At 43.0% G+C, this 18157-nt stretch overlaps 1 protein-coding gene across 1 annotated transcript in view; it reads left to right on the top strand.

Moving 5' to 3' along the window:
* The window catches only part of NHLRC2 (NHL repeat containing 2), a 107097-nt gene that overhangs the window by 33422 nt on the left and 55518 nt on the right, over positions 1–18157 (top strand). The window contains exons 6-8 of the mRNA XM_077454984.1: positions 13537–13615; positions 13939–14170; positions 17574–17696. Of these exons, the coding sequence (XP_077311110.1) occupies positions 13537–13615; positions 13939–14170; positions 17574–17696 (434 nt within the window). The remainder of the gene's footprint in view (positions 1–13536; positions 13616–13938; positions 14171–17573; positions 17697–18157) is intronic.

The following is an 18157-nucleotide window of genomic DNA, read 5'->3' as shown; positions in this document are numbered from 1 at the left end:
CCAGCGCTTGGGGCTGGGGGGCTCATCTGGTAGACCAGTATACCCAAGGGTCTTGGAACCACAGCCAAGCCAGGGAATCCTCCAATTTCAGGGAGCTCCTGGCAGTAGGCAAAGCCCTAGACTATTTCCAACAGCAGCTGCAGACAGAGAGGTTCAGGTCCTCTCGGACAACCAGGTCACGGTGGCATACTTAAATCACCAAGGAGGGACAAGGTCTGGCAAACTGAGGGAGTTAGCGCAGCAAATCCTTGGGGAAGCAGAAAGGAGGGTCCTTTCACTGTCAGCGGTTCATATAAAGGGCTCACTCAATCTACAGGCAGATTTCTTAAGCACACAGCCCATCCTTCAGGGGGAATGGGGATTGAGCAAAGAAATCTTCTTCCTGGTTTGCAGACATTTCGGCAAGCCAGAAATAGATTTATTCGCTTCCCGGAGGAATGCGAAGGTCAGCAGATTTTTCTCCCTTTACAAAGATCAAGAAGCAGAAGGGATAGACGCTCTTGTTCAGGTGTGGGATTTCAGGCTGGCTTACGCCTTTCCCCCGTTGTTACTCCTTCCCAGAGTCCTACAGAAGTTAACTTACTCAGGGACAGATCTGATACTGATAGCACCCTGGTGGCCCAAGAGGGTTTGGTTTCCCACCGTTCAGAGTCTCTCGGTAGCTCCCCCGCTGCATCTGCCAGTGCAACGAGACCTGCTTTCTCAGGGTCCAGTCTTCCACCCCGACCCGGGACGTCTCTCTCTGATGGCATGGCTATTGAGAGGGAAATACTCCGAGACAGGGGCTGTTCGGAGAGAGTGATAGACACTCTCCTCCTCAGTAGGAAAGGTGTCACCAGAAAAATTTATGCGAAGGTCTGGAAAGTTTTCTCCTATTGGCTGCAGTCTAAGGAGGGGATTCTCCAGATGATACCTACCATCCTAGACTTTCTTCAAGAGGGGGTGGACCAGGGTTTGGCAGTCAGCACCCTCAAAGTCCAAGTGGCAGCCCTGTCCGTATTTTTTGACAGGAAGCTGGGACAAGAACCACTAATAAAAAGATTTTTGTTGGCCAGGGAAAGGGTAGTTCCAGTCAGGTCGGTCAGTTGCCCTCCATGGGACCTGTCCCTGGTATTAGATGCCCCAACAAAGGGGCCATTTGAGCTGGTGGCTCAAGCTTCTGTTAGACTTTTATCATTTAAGTTGGCCTTCACTACGGCCAGAAGGGTAGGTGATATACAGGCCCTTTCGATTAAAGAGCCGTTTTTGCGTATCCTAGAGGATAGGGTAATCCTCACTCAGGATCCTCTTTATTTGCCAAAGGTGGCTTCACTATTTCACAGGACGCAGGAGATTATTCTCCCGTCCTTTTGCCAGAATCCCAAGAATAAGGAAGAAAGATTCCATTTCTTAGATGTCAGGCGCTGTCTCTTAGTGTATTTGGAAAGAGTGAAAGACTTTAGGAGATCCAGCCACTTATTGATCACTTTCTCAGGGAAGAGAAAGGGTCTTCAAACTTCTAAGACAACGATAGCTAGATGGGTCAGACAAACCATATCTATTGCTTATAAACAGGCAGGTAAACCAGTACCAACCAGCCTTAAGGCCCATTCAACCAGATCCCTGGCGACCTCCTGGGCAGAAAGGGCAGGCGCCTCAATCGACCAGATCTGCAGAGCAGCAACATGGACGAGCCATAGAACATTTCTGAGGCACTACAGAGTGGAGCTGTTGTCCCCTCAGGATTTGGCATTTGGCAGGAAGGTCCTACAAGCGGTTGTCCCGCCCTAAAGGTAGGCCTGAACTTCTTGCTTATCGTCTCAGGTGTGCCGTCCTGGAAGATGACTGGAGAAAATGACCAGTTACACTTACCGGTAACGGCTTTTCTAGGAAATCTTCCAGGACGGCAGGCCTACTTCCCTACCCTTGTTTTATTGGTGTGGTATATTTATTCCTCACAGAATGTTCCCTCTGACACCGGTGTGGGCTTTTCTTTAACATAACTGAGGGTCTGAGGGAAGGGTGGGAACTTTTAAACTTGTTATTGATTGTGTTTCCTGTCAAGTGGACCAGTCATCTCTCAGGTGTGCCGTCCTGGAAGATTTCCTAGAAAAGCCATTACCGGTAAGTGTAACTGGTCATTTTTTTTGGGGGGGGGGGAGGGGTGGGGTTGTTCGTAACCTTTAATAGAAGGTCATAAATAAGGATGAGCTTGGACGTGTTCACACAGCCTACCAGGACATCGGCACTGCGCTGTGATAATCGCAGGAAGTGAGACATTGCAGCCGTGCTTCAGGACAATGTCTCACTGCTTGTGATTAGCGTGGCGCAGTGCCGACTTCCTGGCGGGCTCTGCACGTGGGCTGTGCACACACGCCGGGGCTCATCCTTAGTCATAAAGTGACATCCCATTCATTTCTATTCACGACAGCTCAGCTGCCCTACATAAAATTGTAGGGGCATACAGAGACTTGCAAAGCAGTGCAGAAAAACGTAGCCATGTTGCATTTTCCTGCACTGCTCTGCCTCACAGCTGACATTTTTTATTTTTATTTTTTTGTGCAGAGAAACGCATCTCTCCAATGAAGTGTAAAGCAGACCTCAAGTTTCTCTTAAAGTGGTTGTAAACCCTTTACAACCACTTTATACTACAGGCAAGCCTAACCTGTAGCCTAACCTGTAGCTACCCTGGAAATCTGCACCGTTTAGGAGATATCCCTGTATTTGCATGAGCTAATGTCCTCAGCACATGCGCACTTAAGCAAACTGAAGCAACAGCACGTACTGTGCCATTATCGGCGGCTCCCCCCGGAGAGATGTTGGCTGCCGGAGCGGCGAACATACTAGCTCATTATGCTTTTGTCTTGCAGGGTTTTTGTTTTTGTTTTTTTTGGGGGGGGGGGGGGCGACAACATTTTTTATAGGGTTTACAACCACTTTAAAATAAAATGTCAGGTTTCTGTGATGTAAAAAAATGAGACAGAGATAAATCATTTCAGAACTTTTTCCACCTTTTTATTGTGACTTATATACTGTACAACTCAGTTGAACAACAAACTGAAATCTTTCAAGTGGAGAGAAGTAAAAATAAAAAAATAAAATAACATGGTTGCATAAGTGTGCATTTAACCACTTCAATACCAGGCACTTCCCCCATCCCACCCCCCTCCTGCCCAGGTCAATTTTTCAGCTTTCAGCACTGTCCCTTTTTAACCACTTGACAACTGGGCACTTAATCCCCCTCATGACCAGACCAATTTTCAGAAGGACAATTACTCAGTCATGCAATACTTTACCCAAATGATTTTTTTTCCTTTTTTCATACAAATAGAGCTTTCTTTTGGTGCTATCTGATCACCTCTGGGTTTTTTATTTTTTGCGCTATATAAATAAAAAAAGGCCAAAAGTTTAAAAAACAAAAACACATTTTTCTCAGTTTCTGTGATAAAATTTTGCAAATTATTAATTTTTCTTCATAAATTTTGGCCACAATTTATACTACTACATATCTTTGGTAAAAATAACCCAAATTTAGTGGATATTATTTGGTCTTTGTGAAAGTTATAGAGTCTACAAGCTGTGGCACAAATCATAAAAAAATTGATCACATCTGATGTACTGGTGGCCTATCTCAAATACACCCCCCCAGATGACCCCTTTTTTTTTTAAGTAAATATTCCAAGGTATTTAGTAAGATGCATGGAGAGGTTTTTGATGATGCCATTTTTTTTTACCACAATTCTTTGCAAAATTAAGATTTTTTTTTCCCCACAATAGTGTCATTGTAATAGGTTATTTCTCTCACATGGCATGTGTATACCACAAATGACACCCCAAAACACATTCTGCTACTCCTCCTGAGTATTACAATACCACATGTGTGGGACTTTTCCACAGCCTGGCCACATAGAGAGGCCCAACATGCAGGGAGCGCCATCAGGTGTTCTAGGAGCATAAATGACGCATCTAAATTACACTTTTGAAGGCCCTGGAGCACCAGGACAAAGACACGTGGCACTGATGACAGATGGCACTAATACATGTCACTGACATGTGACACTGATGACAGATGGCACTAATATATGGCAGCAATATGTGACACTGATGATAGATGACACTAATACTTGGCATTGATACGTGGCACTGGTGACACTGATGACAGATGGCACTAATACGTGGCACTGACAGATGACACTAATCTGTGGCACTGGTGACACTGATGACAGCTGGCACTGTGATCACTTTATTTTCCCCTTTTTTTTTTTTCACCTTGACGCTGCAGCCGTTCGCTCTCCCTCCTCACGCGCTGTCTCTGTGTGAAGAGGGAGAGCCGGTGATGAGAGATGAACTCATATGTTTTACATATGAGATCATCTCCCATTGGACACTGCGATCGAGTGCGAAATGGCCGCTGTGATTGGCCATTTAGCATGATCTGTGATTGGCTATGTCCCTTGGACACAGCCAACACAGAACTTCCCCGATGCTCGCCCGCAGCGGCGCTTTGGGGAAGTAATCAGGACGACATCCAGGGATACCCTCCCGGCAATTGGCATCCGCGCTGCAGCCGTCTTTCGGCTATAGCATGGATGTCTAGTGGTTAAATGACAATTGTGGTCATGCTACACTGTACCCAAACAATATTTTTATCATTTTGTTCTCACAAATAGAGCTTTCTTTTGGTGGTATTTTATCACCTCCTGCGGTTTTTATTTTTTGCTAAACAAATAAGACTGAAAATATTGAAGACATTTTTTTTTTTCCCTTTTTTGTTTGTTTTAAAATTTTGTAAAATAAGTTTTCTCCTTCACTTATGGGCACTGATAAGGCGGCACTGATAAGGCGGCACTGATGTGCAGCACTGATAAGGCGGCACTGACGATGGGCACTGATATGCAGCACTGATGGGCACTCATAGGTGGCACTGGTGGGTACTGATGGCCACTGATAGGCTGCCCTGATGGGTACTTATGGGTGGCACTGATAGGCGACACTGCTGGGGACTGCTTGGCACTGATTGCAATGATAGACATCACTGGTGGCATTTTTAATGGCCACTAGTTGGCAACTGCCTGGGCACTGATTCGCATATTCTTGGAGGTCTTGTGTGGTGGCCATCCCTGGTGGTCCTGGGTGGGCATCCTGATAAACAATCAGTACAGACCCCCCCCCCGTCAGGAGAGCCGTTGATTGGCTCTCCTCTACTCGTGCCTCTTTGACGCGAGTGAGGAAAAGCCAATATATACAGCTCTTCCTGTTTACATTGTGATCAGCTGTGATTGGACACGGCTGATCACATGGTAAAGAGCCTTCGTCAGGTCGGCTCTTTACCGAGATCGGTGATGCGGTGTGTTAGTCTAACACGCCACCGATCGCCGCGCTGCATGCCCCCTAGGGCACGTGATCGCGGCTTATCCTGCTGGACGTCAGATGATGCCCAGTCAGGATAACTGAACCACTGCCTGGCCTTCATTTTGCTATAGGCCAGGCGGGAAGTGGTTAAACAAATACTTTTTTGAAGCATCTTTTGATTTTATTACAGCACTCAGTCTTTTTGGGTATGAGTCTATCAGCATGGCAATATTTGCCCACTTTTCTTTGCAAAAACACTCTAAATCTGTCATTTTGTGAAGCCATATCCTGTGCACAGGCCTCTTCAGATCACCCCACAGATTTTCATTGGGATTCAGGTCTGGGCTCTGGTTGGGTTATTCCAAAACTTTAATCTTCTTCTGGTGAAGCCATTCCTTTGTTGACTTGGATGTATGCTTTGGGTGTTGTCATGCTGAAAAATAAAGTCCCTCTTCACTTTTAGCTTTCTAGCATAAGCTTGAAGGTTTTGTGCCAATGTTGACTGATATTTTGAACTGTTCATAATTACTTCTACCTTGACTGAGGCCCCTGTTCCAGCTGAAGAAAAATGGCACCAAAGCATGATGCTTCTACCACCATGCTTCACAGTGGGTATGGTGTTCTTTTGGTGATGTGCAGTGTTGTTCTTGCACCAAACATATCTTTTTGGAATTATGACCAGAAAGTTCAACCTTGGTTTCATCAGACATAGCAATGCTTTTGGAAGACTTCAGATGTGTTTTTTTTTGTTTTTTTTATTATTCGGGCTTGAATGTTTTGTTTTTCTTCCTAAGAAAATATTTCCTCCTTACCACTCTACCCCATAGCTCAGACATATTTAGAATACGGGAGATTGTTGTCACATGTACCACACAGCCAGATATTCATGCAGCTCCTTTCCATCTATCCCTCTGCCTGATTCCATCTATCCCTCTGCCTGATTCCATCTATCCCTCTGCCTGATTCCATCTATCCCTCTGCCTGATTCCATCTATCCCTCTAGCTCTGATCCCACCCACCCCTCTGCCTCTGGAGAAAGATTTGAGTTTTTCTGACTGCTTGAATTTTTTTGGCTAAAAAGTTTTTAACCATGCACACTTGCTCATGCTCAATAATGATGCATTGCGGAATCGAATCGTGGACAGTATAATCGCAATCGAATTGTGAGACCAGTGAAGATGCACACCCCTAGCACAGAGGAGGTAAGTATAACTTGTTTGTAAAGCTTTGTTTTTTTTTGTTTTTATTAAATAATCACTAATGCCTGGAGACAGACGAGGCCACTCCAGGACCTTAACCACTTACAGACAGGAAGAATTTACCCCCTTAATGACGGGCCATTTTTTTTTGCGATTTGCCATTGTGTCGATTTAACTGACAATTGCATAGTCATGCGATGCTGTACCCAAACAAAATTGATGTCCCTTTTTTTTTCCCCCACAAATAGAGCCTTCTTTTGTTGGTATTTGATCACCTCTGCATTTTTTTTTTTTTTTGCACTTTAATCAAATAAGCAGAGCGACAATTACAAAAAAAAAAAGAAAAAGAGAGGATTTTTTTTTACTTTTGCTATAAAAACTATCCCCCAAAAAAATAAAAAAAACAAATTTCTTCTTCAGTTTAGGCCAAAATTTATTATACAGGATTTATTTATTAATTAGTTTTTGCAAGTTATAGCGTCTACAACATATTTATGTAATTTTTTTTATCTTTTACTAGTAATGTTGGTGAGCTGGGATTTTTAGCGGGATTGCGGCGGACAGATTGGATTCTTTTGACACTTTTTTTTTTTTTGGGGGGGGGGACCATTGACATTTATACAGCAATCAGAGCTAAAAATAGCCACTGATTACTGTATAAATGTCACTGGCAGGGAAGAGGTTAACACAAGGGGTTAAGTGTGTTCCCTGGGAGGTGTTTCTAACTGTATGGGGGCTGGGCTGACTGGAGAAGGAGAGAGATCACTGTTCCTAATCACTAGGAACAGCAGATCTTACTCTAACTCCCCTGTGAGAATGGGGATCTGTCTGTTTACATTGCCCCATTCTGGCTCTTGTTCCCTCGATCGTGGGTGGCCGGCAGACATCACGGCCACGCGAATCGGGTCCCCCACTGTACAGCGGCGTGCGCCTGCCTGCTATGGCTCCTTAAAGGAGCCAACGTACACCTACGACGATTTGCGGGAACATGTTGACCTGCCGCCGTATAACGGCGGCTGGTCGGCAAGTAGTTAATGTGCTTCTTCTTGAGCCACTCTTTGTTGCCTTACCCGTGTGTTTTGGGTCATTGTCATGCTGGACTTCTTATCCGCGACCCATTTTCAATGCCCTGATCGAGTAAAGGAAGTTCTCACCCAAGATTTTACGGTACATGGCCCCATCCCTCATCCCTTTGATGCAGTGAAGTTGTCCTGTCCCCTTAGCAGAAAAACACCCACAAAGCATAATGTTTCCACCTCCACGTTTGATGGTGTTCTTGGGGTCATAGGCAGCATTCCTCCCCCTCTTCCAAACGCAGTGAGTTGAGTTGATGCCAAAGAGCTCGATTTTGGTCTCATTTAACCACAACACTTTCACCCAGTTCTGCTCTAAATCATTCAGATGTTCATTAGCAAACTTCAGACGGGCCTGTACATGTGTTTTCTTGAGCAGGAGGTCCTTGCTGGCGCTGTGGGATTTTAGTCCTTCACGGCGCATTGTGTTACCAATTGTTTTCTTGGTGACTATGGTCCCAGCTGTCTTGAGATCATTGACAATATTCTCCTGTGTAGTTCTGGGCTGATTCCTCACCTTCCCCTTGATCATTGAAATGCCACGAGGTGAGATCTCGCATGGAGCCCCCAGACTGAGGGAGATTGACAATTTATTTTGTGTTTCTTCCATTTATGAATAATCGCACTAACTGTTGTCACACTCTTACCAGGCTGCTTGGCAATGGTTTTGTAGCCCATTCTAGCCTTGTGTGGTCTACAATCTTGTTCCTGACATCCTTAGACAGCTCTTTGGTCTTGGCCATGGTGTAGAGATTGGAATCTGATTGCTTCTGTGGACAGGTGTCTTTTATACAGGTAACAAGCTGAGATTGGGAGCACTCCCTTTTAAGAGGGTGCTCCTACTCTCAGCTCGTTGCCTGTATAGAAGACACCCGGGAGCTAGAAATCTTGCTGATCAAATACTTCTATTACTCATTAAAATGCAAATTAAATTATAACTTTGAAAATCATTTTTCTGGATATTTTTGTTGTTGTTCTGTCTCTCACTGTTAAAATAAACCTAGACTGATAATTTCTTTGTCAATGGGCAAACTTACAAAGGCAACAGGGGATCCAATACTTTTTTCCCCTCACTGTGTATGTATAATCTCCTCTCCCCCCCCCCCCCCCCTTATTTTATTCCTGAATGGTACAGGTCCTCTTTAATGAATATAATTATATCTGAGCTGGGGGAGAGGGAATGATTAGCTAATATAATAGCAGAATCCATCTTTTAGCATCTGAATAATACCCATCTGGAGGTGATGAATTTTTCAGCACGTTTGCATAAATATAAATATTCCCCCCCTGTGATTATTCTGTACAGAAAGCTGTCAGGGACTCGGCAATTACAGATTCTGCATGAAAGATACAGTCACGATTCCTCCTTTGTAAGGCTATGCAGAAACACATTGTACCCCCACACCAACCTGATATTAAAACTTTTACTGAGCAGAATGCATACCATGGCTAAATTGTTCCTGAAAGTATTAAATTCCTGACTGTCTGTTAAAGCTGAACCGCAGGCAAAACAAAAAAAACACAAATCCATGCAGCTGTGTGTTCATTAATTAATACATCAACAATTTATTTGTTTAAATTCTAGTTCCTGAATTTGCCCTACTTATCTGCCTCTTGCAGTCTCTTCAAACTCAAATGCAGCGCAACTACATCTGTGGTCACAATAACGTAAATTAATTAATCTATGCAAACAATGATAATAATAATGTACCCCCACACAAAAATATATATTACAGTATCTCACAAAAGTGAGTACACCCCTCACATTTTTGTAAATATTTTATTGTATCTTTTCATGTGACAACACTGAAGAAATGACACTTTGCTACAATGTAAAGTAGTGAGTGTACAGCTTGTATAACGGTGTAAATTTGCTGTTCCCTCAAAACTCACACAGCCATTAATGTCTAACCTGCTGGCAACAAAAGTGAGTACACCCCTACGTAGGGCTGGGGGGAAAAATCGATTTGAGAGGTCAAATCGATTTAAAATTTTCAGCAAATCGATTTTTTTTATTTTTTTAGATTTCTTTTATTTTTTATTATTTTTTTTATTTATTTTTTTTACACTAGGACCGGCGCTGACTCCGCGCGGGTCCTAAGGAGCTGCAGGCAGAAGTTTTTAGGCGAGGCCACGGCTTCGGCCTAGTCCACGCAGCCAGTCCATCAAAAGAAAAAAAAATATTTGAATCGTGAATCGAGGTTTTTTTTTTTTTTTTTTTTTTTTTTTTAATCGCTGATTTTTTTGGGGGAGAAAATCGCCCAGCTCTACCCCTACCTGAAAATTTCCAAATTGGGCTCAATTGACCATTTTTCCCTCCCCGGTGTCATGTGACTCATTAGTGTTACAAGGTATGGGGTGTGAATGATGAGCAGGTGTATTGAATTTGGTGGTAGCTCTCTCTCTCATACTGGTCACTGGAAGTTCAACATGGCACCTCATGGCAAAGAACTCTCTGAGGAGCTGAAAAAAAGAATTGTTGCTCTACATAAAGATGGTCTAGGCTATAAAACCATTGCCAAGACCCTGAAACTGAGCTGCAGCATGGTGGTCAAGACCATACAGTGGTTTAACAGGACAGGTTCCACTCAGAACAGGCCTTGCCATGGTCGATGTCAAATCCAGAGGTTGTCATTTTCACGTAGGGATGTACTCGCTTTTGTTGCCAGCGGTTTAGACATTAATGGCTGTGTGAGTTATTTTTAGGGGACAGCAAATGTACACTGTTATACAAGCTGTACACTCACTGCTTCAGTGTTGTCACATGAAAATATTTACAAAAATGTGAGGGGTGTACTCACTTTCATTAGATACTGTAGATGTTGCTGTGCCTAAACCTCATCATTATTGATTCCAATACACAGATAAAATACATACTTGGGAACGTTTTTAAGATTTACCCAACTTAACCATAAGCACATCCCTGCTTTTTTGGGCAGGGGACCAGATTTTTCTCTGCTGCAGTTAAAAAAAAAAAAATATATACCAGCAAGTCTTGTCCTACCCCCCCCCCAACCTGTGATTGAACAGTGATAGGAGAAGCAGACTGATGAGCTAATTTCTTTGTCACTCTGGGATTGATTTACTAAAACCTGAAGAGTGAAAAATCGAATGCAGCTGTGCAAAGGAAAACCATCAGCTTCCAGATTTTTATTTGTCAAAGCCTAAATTGAATAAGCTGAAGTTTAAAGCTGCTTGGCTACCATGCACAGTTGCACTAGATTTTGCACTTTTCGGTTTTAGTAAATCAAGCCCTCCTATTAGCATGTTTATTCTTAGGACACAAACACTGCAGCAAAATCAATTGGTTCCTTGTGCTGCTTCTGCCTTTTCCAGCTTAAAGTGGTTGTAAAGTCAGTAGGTTTTTCACCTTAATGCATTCTATGCATTAAGATGAAAAACCTTCTGTGTGCAGCAGCCCCCCCTAATACTTACCTGAGCCCCATCTAGTTGCGACTATTTTGTATGGGTGTCTCGGATGCCCGGGACTCCCCTCCTCATTGGCTGAGACGACAGAGTGGTGGCATTGGCTCCCGCTGTTGTCAAAGTCAGTCAGCCAGAGACGAGAGAAAGGGGGCAGGGCCAGGTCTAATTCAGCACTTCCTTAACCCTCTTGGGCATGGAGTTGACCAGAGCTTCACAGGTTGCCACTGGAGTCCTCTTCCACTCCTCCACGACAACATCACAGAGCTGGTTAGACTTTGCGCTTCTCCACATTCCATTTGAGGATGCCCCACAGATGCTCAATAGGGTTTAGGTCTAGAGAGATGCATGGCCAGTCCATCACCTTTACCCTCAGCTTCTTTAGCAAGACAGTGGTCGCCTTGGAGGTGTGTTTGGGGTCGTTATGTTGGAATAGTGACCTGTGACCAGTCTCCGATCTGCTAGCTGTTTTGTGCAGATCTCGTCGGATTGGATGGCAAGCGGGTATCAGAGGACACCTCTCCGCTGATATCCGCCTGCCCATAGAAGTAAATGGGTGGCCTGCTCGGATCCATCTGAAAAACAGACAGGCGGATCCAAGCGGGTCTGTATGTGAAAGGGGCCTTAAAGAGGAGCCTATTGACCTACCATGTGTGGAAAGAAACCAGAGAAATTTCCATATGGAAAGAACAAGGCTCTTCTGCCGCGTACACATGATTGCAATTCTCGTCAGAAAAAGCTATGATGTTTTTTGCGACGGAGTTCCGCTCAAGCTTGGCTTGCATACACACAGTCACACAAAAGTTTGCTGAACTTTCTACCGCCAAGAACGTGGTGATGTACAACACTACGACAAGCCGAGAAAATTAAGTTCAATGCTTCCTAACATGCGTTGAATTGTTTCTGAGCGTGCGTAGGAATTTTGCACGTCGGTATTGATACAGACGATCGGAATTTCTGATCAAAACTTTTTCCGTCTGAAAAATTGAGAACATGCTCTCAAACTTTTGCTGCCGGAAATTCAGCATTTTTCGACGAAAAGCTCTCATCGGTCTTTTGCTGGCTGAATTTCCGATCGTGTGTACGTGGCATTCAATTTCTTTCTTTCTTTCTAGTGAGAAAGTAACAAGTGCTGAGCAAAACATAGTGACTTCCGGTAGATAAAGGTGATTAGGTGCGGATTTTGAGTTTTTAGGTACAGACATCTGATGCAGAAACTTCTGTCATAACAATGGAATGGAGCACAACAGTATACAATGTATTGACAAGTAAAATGTTACAGATGTGAATAAGAGTCATACAAGAGGCTCATTCCCCTGGGCACTGAGACCCGCCCTTCATGCCGAGCAACCTTTTTGCTGCGTGTGCATCCACCTCGGAACTGCGTGCAGGCATCACACTGAAAAAGGTGCAGCAGCTGCATGGACGCAGTCGTGTGTCAAAAATTTGACATGCGGGTGAGGGAGGGTGCACAAATCCGAACTGCATTCAGGTTCAAATACACACTCCTTTTTGCATGTCATATTTTGACACTTGCCTATGTCCATGCAGCTGCTGCGCCTGCATCCACTTCTATAGGTTGCCTGCACGCAGCTCTGAAGTGGATGCACATGCAACAAAAAGTTGCTTGGCATGAAGGACGAGTGTCATTGTCTGTCCTGAATGAGCCCTAAAAGTTCATGACAAAAAAGATTGCCTTATGTTCTTATGTTGTGACCGACCATGTACTGAGCGCTTTAAGGGCTCTTGCACACAACCATATATTAGAACGTATGGTCGCACAGAGTACGGTCCGCCTGTTGTGGCCCCTGGGAGCCCCAGCTGCAACATAATTGAACCCATTGACATGTATTGCAAAAAACTTTGTGCGCAGCTATATGCACGTAACCGTCTTCACGCACGCGTGTATGGGCGTATCTTGTAATCATAAATTTTTACGTCTTGATAAATACATTCGTTCATGCGTATTTCTGCACACATGTGAAGTCGCCTGTGTCGACGGTTATGCACATATAAGCATGCACAACGGTTTTTGCAGTACGCATCAATGTGCTAAATTACGCTGCAGCTGTGGCTTTCAGGTGCCACAACAGTGACACAGCCTGCAGATTATACTATGGCTGTGTGCAAGAGCCCTAATGGGTATTTTACTATGGGAAAGCTGGATCATCAACTACCCTAATATATTCTCCAAAAATGGAACGCCTCTCAATATTTTTACTTTACACGTATGACAAATACATTAATTAAAATAAAGACATTTAGATTGTGAAAATCTATGAAATCCATCCAATCAATAATACAATTTAAATACAGTACAAAAAAAATCCTATAAATATTGTATGAAAACTCAATTGAAGTGCATTATTTAAAAAAATTTTTTCTTTAAAGTGATACTAAATGCACTGTTTAGGATTTACAATGTCTCTTTCTCTTTCTCTTTCTCTTTCTCTTTCTCTTTCTCTTTCTCTCCCACCTGAAAAGATGAATTTGTCTTGCTTGTTCTTCAGGTTTGCTGTGGATAGCCATGGCTGGGACTCATCAAGTCTGGGCTCTATTATTAGAAGAGGGGGCATTGCCCAAGGGAAGGTAAAGCGCAACTCGTTGTCCTACTGCACGTTTAGTCTTTCAAGTTTGTTTTGGATGACAGCACAGTCTTGAGTAGAAATTCATACAAAACATGTTATACTGTATAGTGTTGGATGACGGGAGGGTTAGAACCTCTGTGAGGTTTGTGTTACCATTTTTGTCTTCTGAGAAGATCTGCTCTTCTAACTTTCTCTCCTGAAGTACTCTTCTCTAGTGGAGGACTCTGCTCCTTTATGTTTCTAACTCTCCTCTCCTGAAATAATCTGCTCTGCTGGATGGCTCTGCTACCTCTAAGAATGTCTGATGGTGATGTTTCTTTCCAGTGTCCTCTGTAAAGGAACATGCATTCGGTTTGCTGGAAGTGGAAATGAAGAGAACAGGAATAACTCTTACCCTCACAAAGCTGCCTTTGCTCAGCCATCTGGACTGACTGCTTGCCCTACAGAGCCGTGGAACTGTCTTTTTATAGCCGACAGTGAGAGCAGCTCCATCCGCAGCGTATCACTGAAAGATGGAGCTGTCAAACACTTGGTTGGCGGAGAGCGAGACCCAATGGTAATTGTTCTGTTATGCACATTATGTAGCTGTCTCCATAGAGTTCTGATTCTTGTGGTGACAACTAACTGGGGGTGGGGAATTGTAGATAACCACTTGACCTCCAGAGATATACACCCAGTCCCCCCCCCCCCCCCCCCACAGGCATGCGAGGTGTACCAAAATAAAATGTATGTCCTTTTTTTACCCCCACAAATAGAGCTTTCTTGTGGCGCTATCTATTTGATCACCACACCACACCACTTTTTATATATTTTTTTATTTGTGCGCTATAAACAAAAAAAGGACCAACAATTTTGAAAAAATAAACAATATTTTTTTTACTTTCTGCTATAAAACCTATCCAATAAAAAAAAAATATGTAACAATCAATTCATAAATAAAGGCCAATATGTATTCTGAAACATACTTTTGGTTAAAAAAATAAAAATTACAATAAGTGTATATTGATTGGTTTGTGCAAAAGTTATAGTGTCTACAAACTATGGGATATATACTGAACTTTTTTTTTTATATACTAGTAATGGCAGGGATCAGCGACTTTTATAGTGGGACTGCGATATTGTGGCAGAAATCTAACACTGACACTTTGTCTAACTAGTGACACTAATACAGTGATCATTGCTAAACATATGCACTGTCACTGTACTAATGATGCTGACTGGGAAGGGGTTAAACATCTAGGGCAATCAAAGGGTTAAATGTGTGCCTAGCCACTGTTTTTGTGTACTATATGTGGTGCTTCTACTAAGGAAGTGATGGATTTTATTCCCTGCTTTGCAAAGACACAATCCATCACTTCCCCCTGTCACAATGAAGCTCTGCTTTGTTTACATAGTCAGAGCTCCATCCTGTGTGTCGTGCCAGCGGACGTCAATTGCCCGGCACCTATAGATTGGTTTTTGTTGTGAGTAATCACAGCAGAAGCATCGTGCTTGCGCCCCCCCTAGGTGGAAGTGCAGAATTATGTAATGTATATGTGAATCTGCACAGAAACGTAACTGAAGTACACAGGAGGTATGCAGTACGCCCTGTCCTCTGCCCGGGAGGGAATATTTAGATGTGCCTTTTTGTAGATCGCTTTCCAGCTACTTTTTGTTTCCTCTCACATGGGTGAACCGATCAGATCTGTCCGTCAGTTTTTCAGGTGGACCTGATTGGATGGTTCATGTATCCTTATGGACCAGCATGTGTAAACTGACTTGTGTCCATTTACATCGACTTACCTCCAATGCAAACTGTTCCACTAAAAAAATAAGATAAATGGAAGGACGTCCGTTCCCCTCCGTCTAGGCAGAGCACATTGGAGGGCAGTCAGGTGTAAACGGACAGCCGGACACCGACCTGTCATCCATCTGCTGTTCTGCTTAGCAGGGAATTGGTGGAAGATTCCCCTGCTGAGCTAAGCAGATTCCACCCCTTGTGAAAGGGGCCTTCAAACAACTTTACAAACAAAAAACATGTATATAACCCCTAATGAACCATTAGTTCACCCTAATCGGCTTTTATTAACGCCTTTCACCGCTTAACTATTCTTTTCCTGCTTTTTTGTATCTCTGTTTTTCTACTCATTAATACATAAACTTGTTTTCATTTGTATTTGTTGTGGTCATTTAAATATTTAGGGGTTGATTTACTAAAACTGGAGAGTGAAAAATCAGGTGTAGCCGTGCATGGTAGCCAATCAGCTTCTAAGTTCAGCTTGTTCAATTAAAGTGGTTGTAAAGGCTCAAGGATATAGCCTTCATGCATTCTATGCATGAAGATAAAAAACCTTCTGTGTGCAGCAACTCTGCCACCCCTCCTAATACTTTCCTGAGCCCACTCTCGATCCGGTGATCTACAAGAATGCCTCGGCTGTCCGGGGACTCTCTCTCCTTATTGGCTGAGACATTGGCTCCCACTGCTATCATCCACAGGCACTGTGCTAATCAGGAGAGAGAGGAGGCGGGGCCGAGCCACAGCTCTGTGTGTGAATGGAAAAGCAAAGCCTCACCTTATAAGCAAGCTTGCTCTGGTGCCCCCGGTGCAAGCTACTTGCTGGGGGGGGGCACAGGGCAGGAGGGAGGGGCCAGGATCACTGCAGAGGCACCCGAGGAGTGGAAGATCCAGGCGGCTCTGCGCAAAACCACTACACAGAGCAGGTAAGTATGACTTTTTTTTTTTTTGTTTTTGTTTTTTCTTTTTTTTTTAAGGAGGCTTTAATGGCATTCTAAGCTTTGACAAAAAAAAAAAACTTGGAAGCTGATTGGTTTCTATGCACAGCATGATTTCTATGTGCGTGGCTGCCAATCAGCTTCTAACTTCAGCTTGTTCAATTAAGCTTTGACCAAAAAAAAACTTGGAAACTGATTGGTTTCTATGCAGAGCTGCACCAGATTTTGCACTCACCGGTTTTAGTAAATCAACCCCTTTAGGGCCCTTTCACCACACTGCTCTGTAGCAAAATTTTGCTTTCTTTTGCTTTTTTTTTTTTTTTTTTTTTTTAATGTGTTTGTGGTGCATTTTTTGGTTGCCTACACCTGTGAAAAATGGACATGTGATTCCAAAACGCACCAAAAACGCAAAATGTGATGCGTTTTTGGTGCATTTTTGCTGCGTTCTCCATTCATTTCAGTGGGCAGCTGTGTTTTTTGGTGCGGTTTTCAAAACCGCACCAGAGATGCAGCATGCAGGACTTTCAAAACGCACCACACCCATAGCGTAGTGGTGTGAAGAGTCCCATAGGATTTAAAGGGAAACAATTTTCTTGCATTTTGTCTTGCAAGGTAAAAAACACAGGAAAAAGATATCAGTGTAAAAAAAGTCTTTTATTTCATTTGTAAATAACTTTGCAATGCTTTGTACCAAAACCATGATTTTAGTGTAATTTTTATTCAGGGCAAGTTACAGAATAAAAGTTGTACTTCTATCTACAAAAACATGAGTTGTTTATCATATAAGAAAAAAGTGTTTTTTTTTTCATCTTTTGATTACACAAACCATTTTTTTCAAGCCAATATCATATATATGTGTGTGTATGTATTATTAATTTATTCTAAATAATAGTTATTGTTGAATACACAGGTCCTTAGGAGAAATGTAAGGATTTCTCTGCTCCGTAGTCGGTGTACAGGTGTAAGAGCTGATCTGGTTACATTTCCTTCAACATCTCAAGTTAAAAACATAATGATAATAATGATGTCCAGGCATGGTTCAATGTGAGTGATCGCCATGTGATCCCATGACCGCTCTGTACTTGTACACCGAATTCAGGATGATATGAGATGTCCCAAGTGAGCAATTGTTACCTTCTAGCACTTTCTGAGATAGAAAATGAGATGATATGACCCAGCACACCTGAATTGCGATGACAATGCTGACACTATGTACTTTGATATCAGTATTCCTAATACTATTACAGAACCTGTTCGCCTTCGGTGATGTTGATGGGGTTGGAATCAATGCCAAACTGCAGCACCCTTTGGGGGTGGTCTGGGACCCGAAGACGAATCTACTGTATGTGGCCGATTCCTACAATCACAAAGTAAGTCTCATCTGCTAAATCCATGGCCTCTTCTTGGTGCTGCATAAATGAAAATGATAAAATAAGATATTCCATTCTAGCAATCCCTGTGAGGCACATATGTAGAACCAAATATAAAATGAGATATAGATATATATCTATACAGACATACCCCACTTTTAAGTACACAATGGGGTTTGTTTACTAAAGCTGGAAAATGAAAAATCAGGCTCACTTCTGCATAGAAACTAATGAGCTTCCAGGTTTAATTACCAAAGCTTAATTGAACAAGCTGGGGTTAGAAGCTCATTGGTTCCTATGCAGAAGTGAGCCTGATTTTGCACTTTCCAGCTTTAGTAAATAAACCCCATCGTGTACTTAAAATTGGGGTTTGCCTGTATATGCTTATAATTTTTTTAGATATTAACCGCTTCCCAACCTGCTGCACGCCGATATACGTCGGCAGAAGGGCACGTACAGGC

The sequence above is a fragment of the Lithobates pipiens genome, unplaced genomic scaffold (genome assembly GCF_037356315.1).
Source record: "Lithobates pipiens isolate NorthernLeopardFrog02 unplaced genomic scaffold, aLitPip1_a1.2 Scaffold_25, whole genome shotgun sequence".
NCBI classification, from domain to species: Eukaryota; Metazoa; Chordata; class Amphibia; order Anura; family Ranidae; genus Lithobates; species Lithobates pipiens.
The sequence above is the reverse complement of the archived record's forward strand: the minus strand, read 5'-3'. Positions and strand labels throughout refer to the sequence as shown.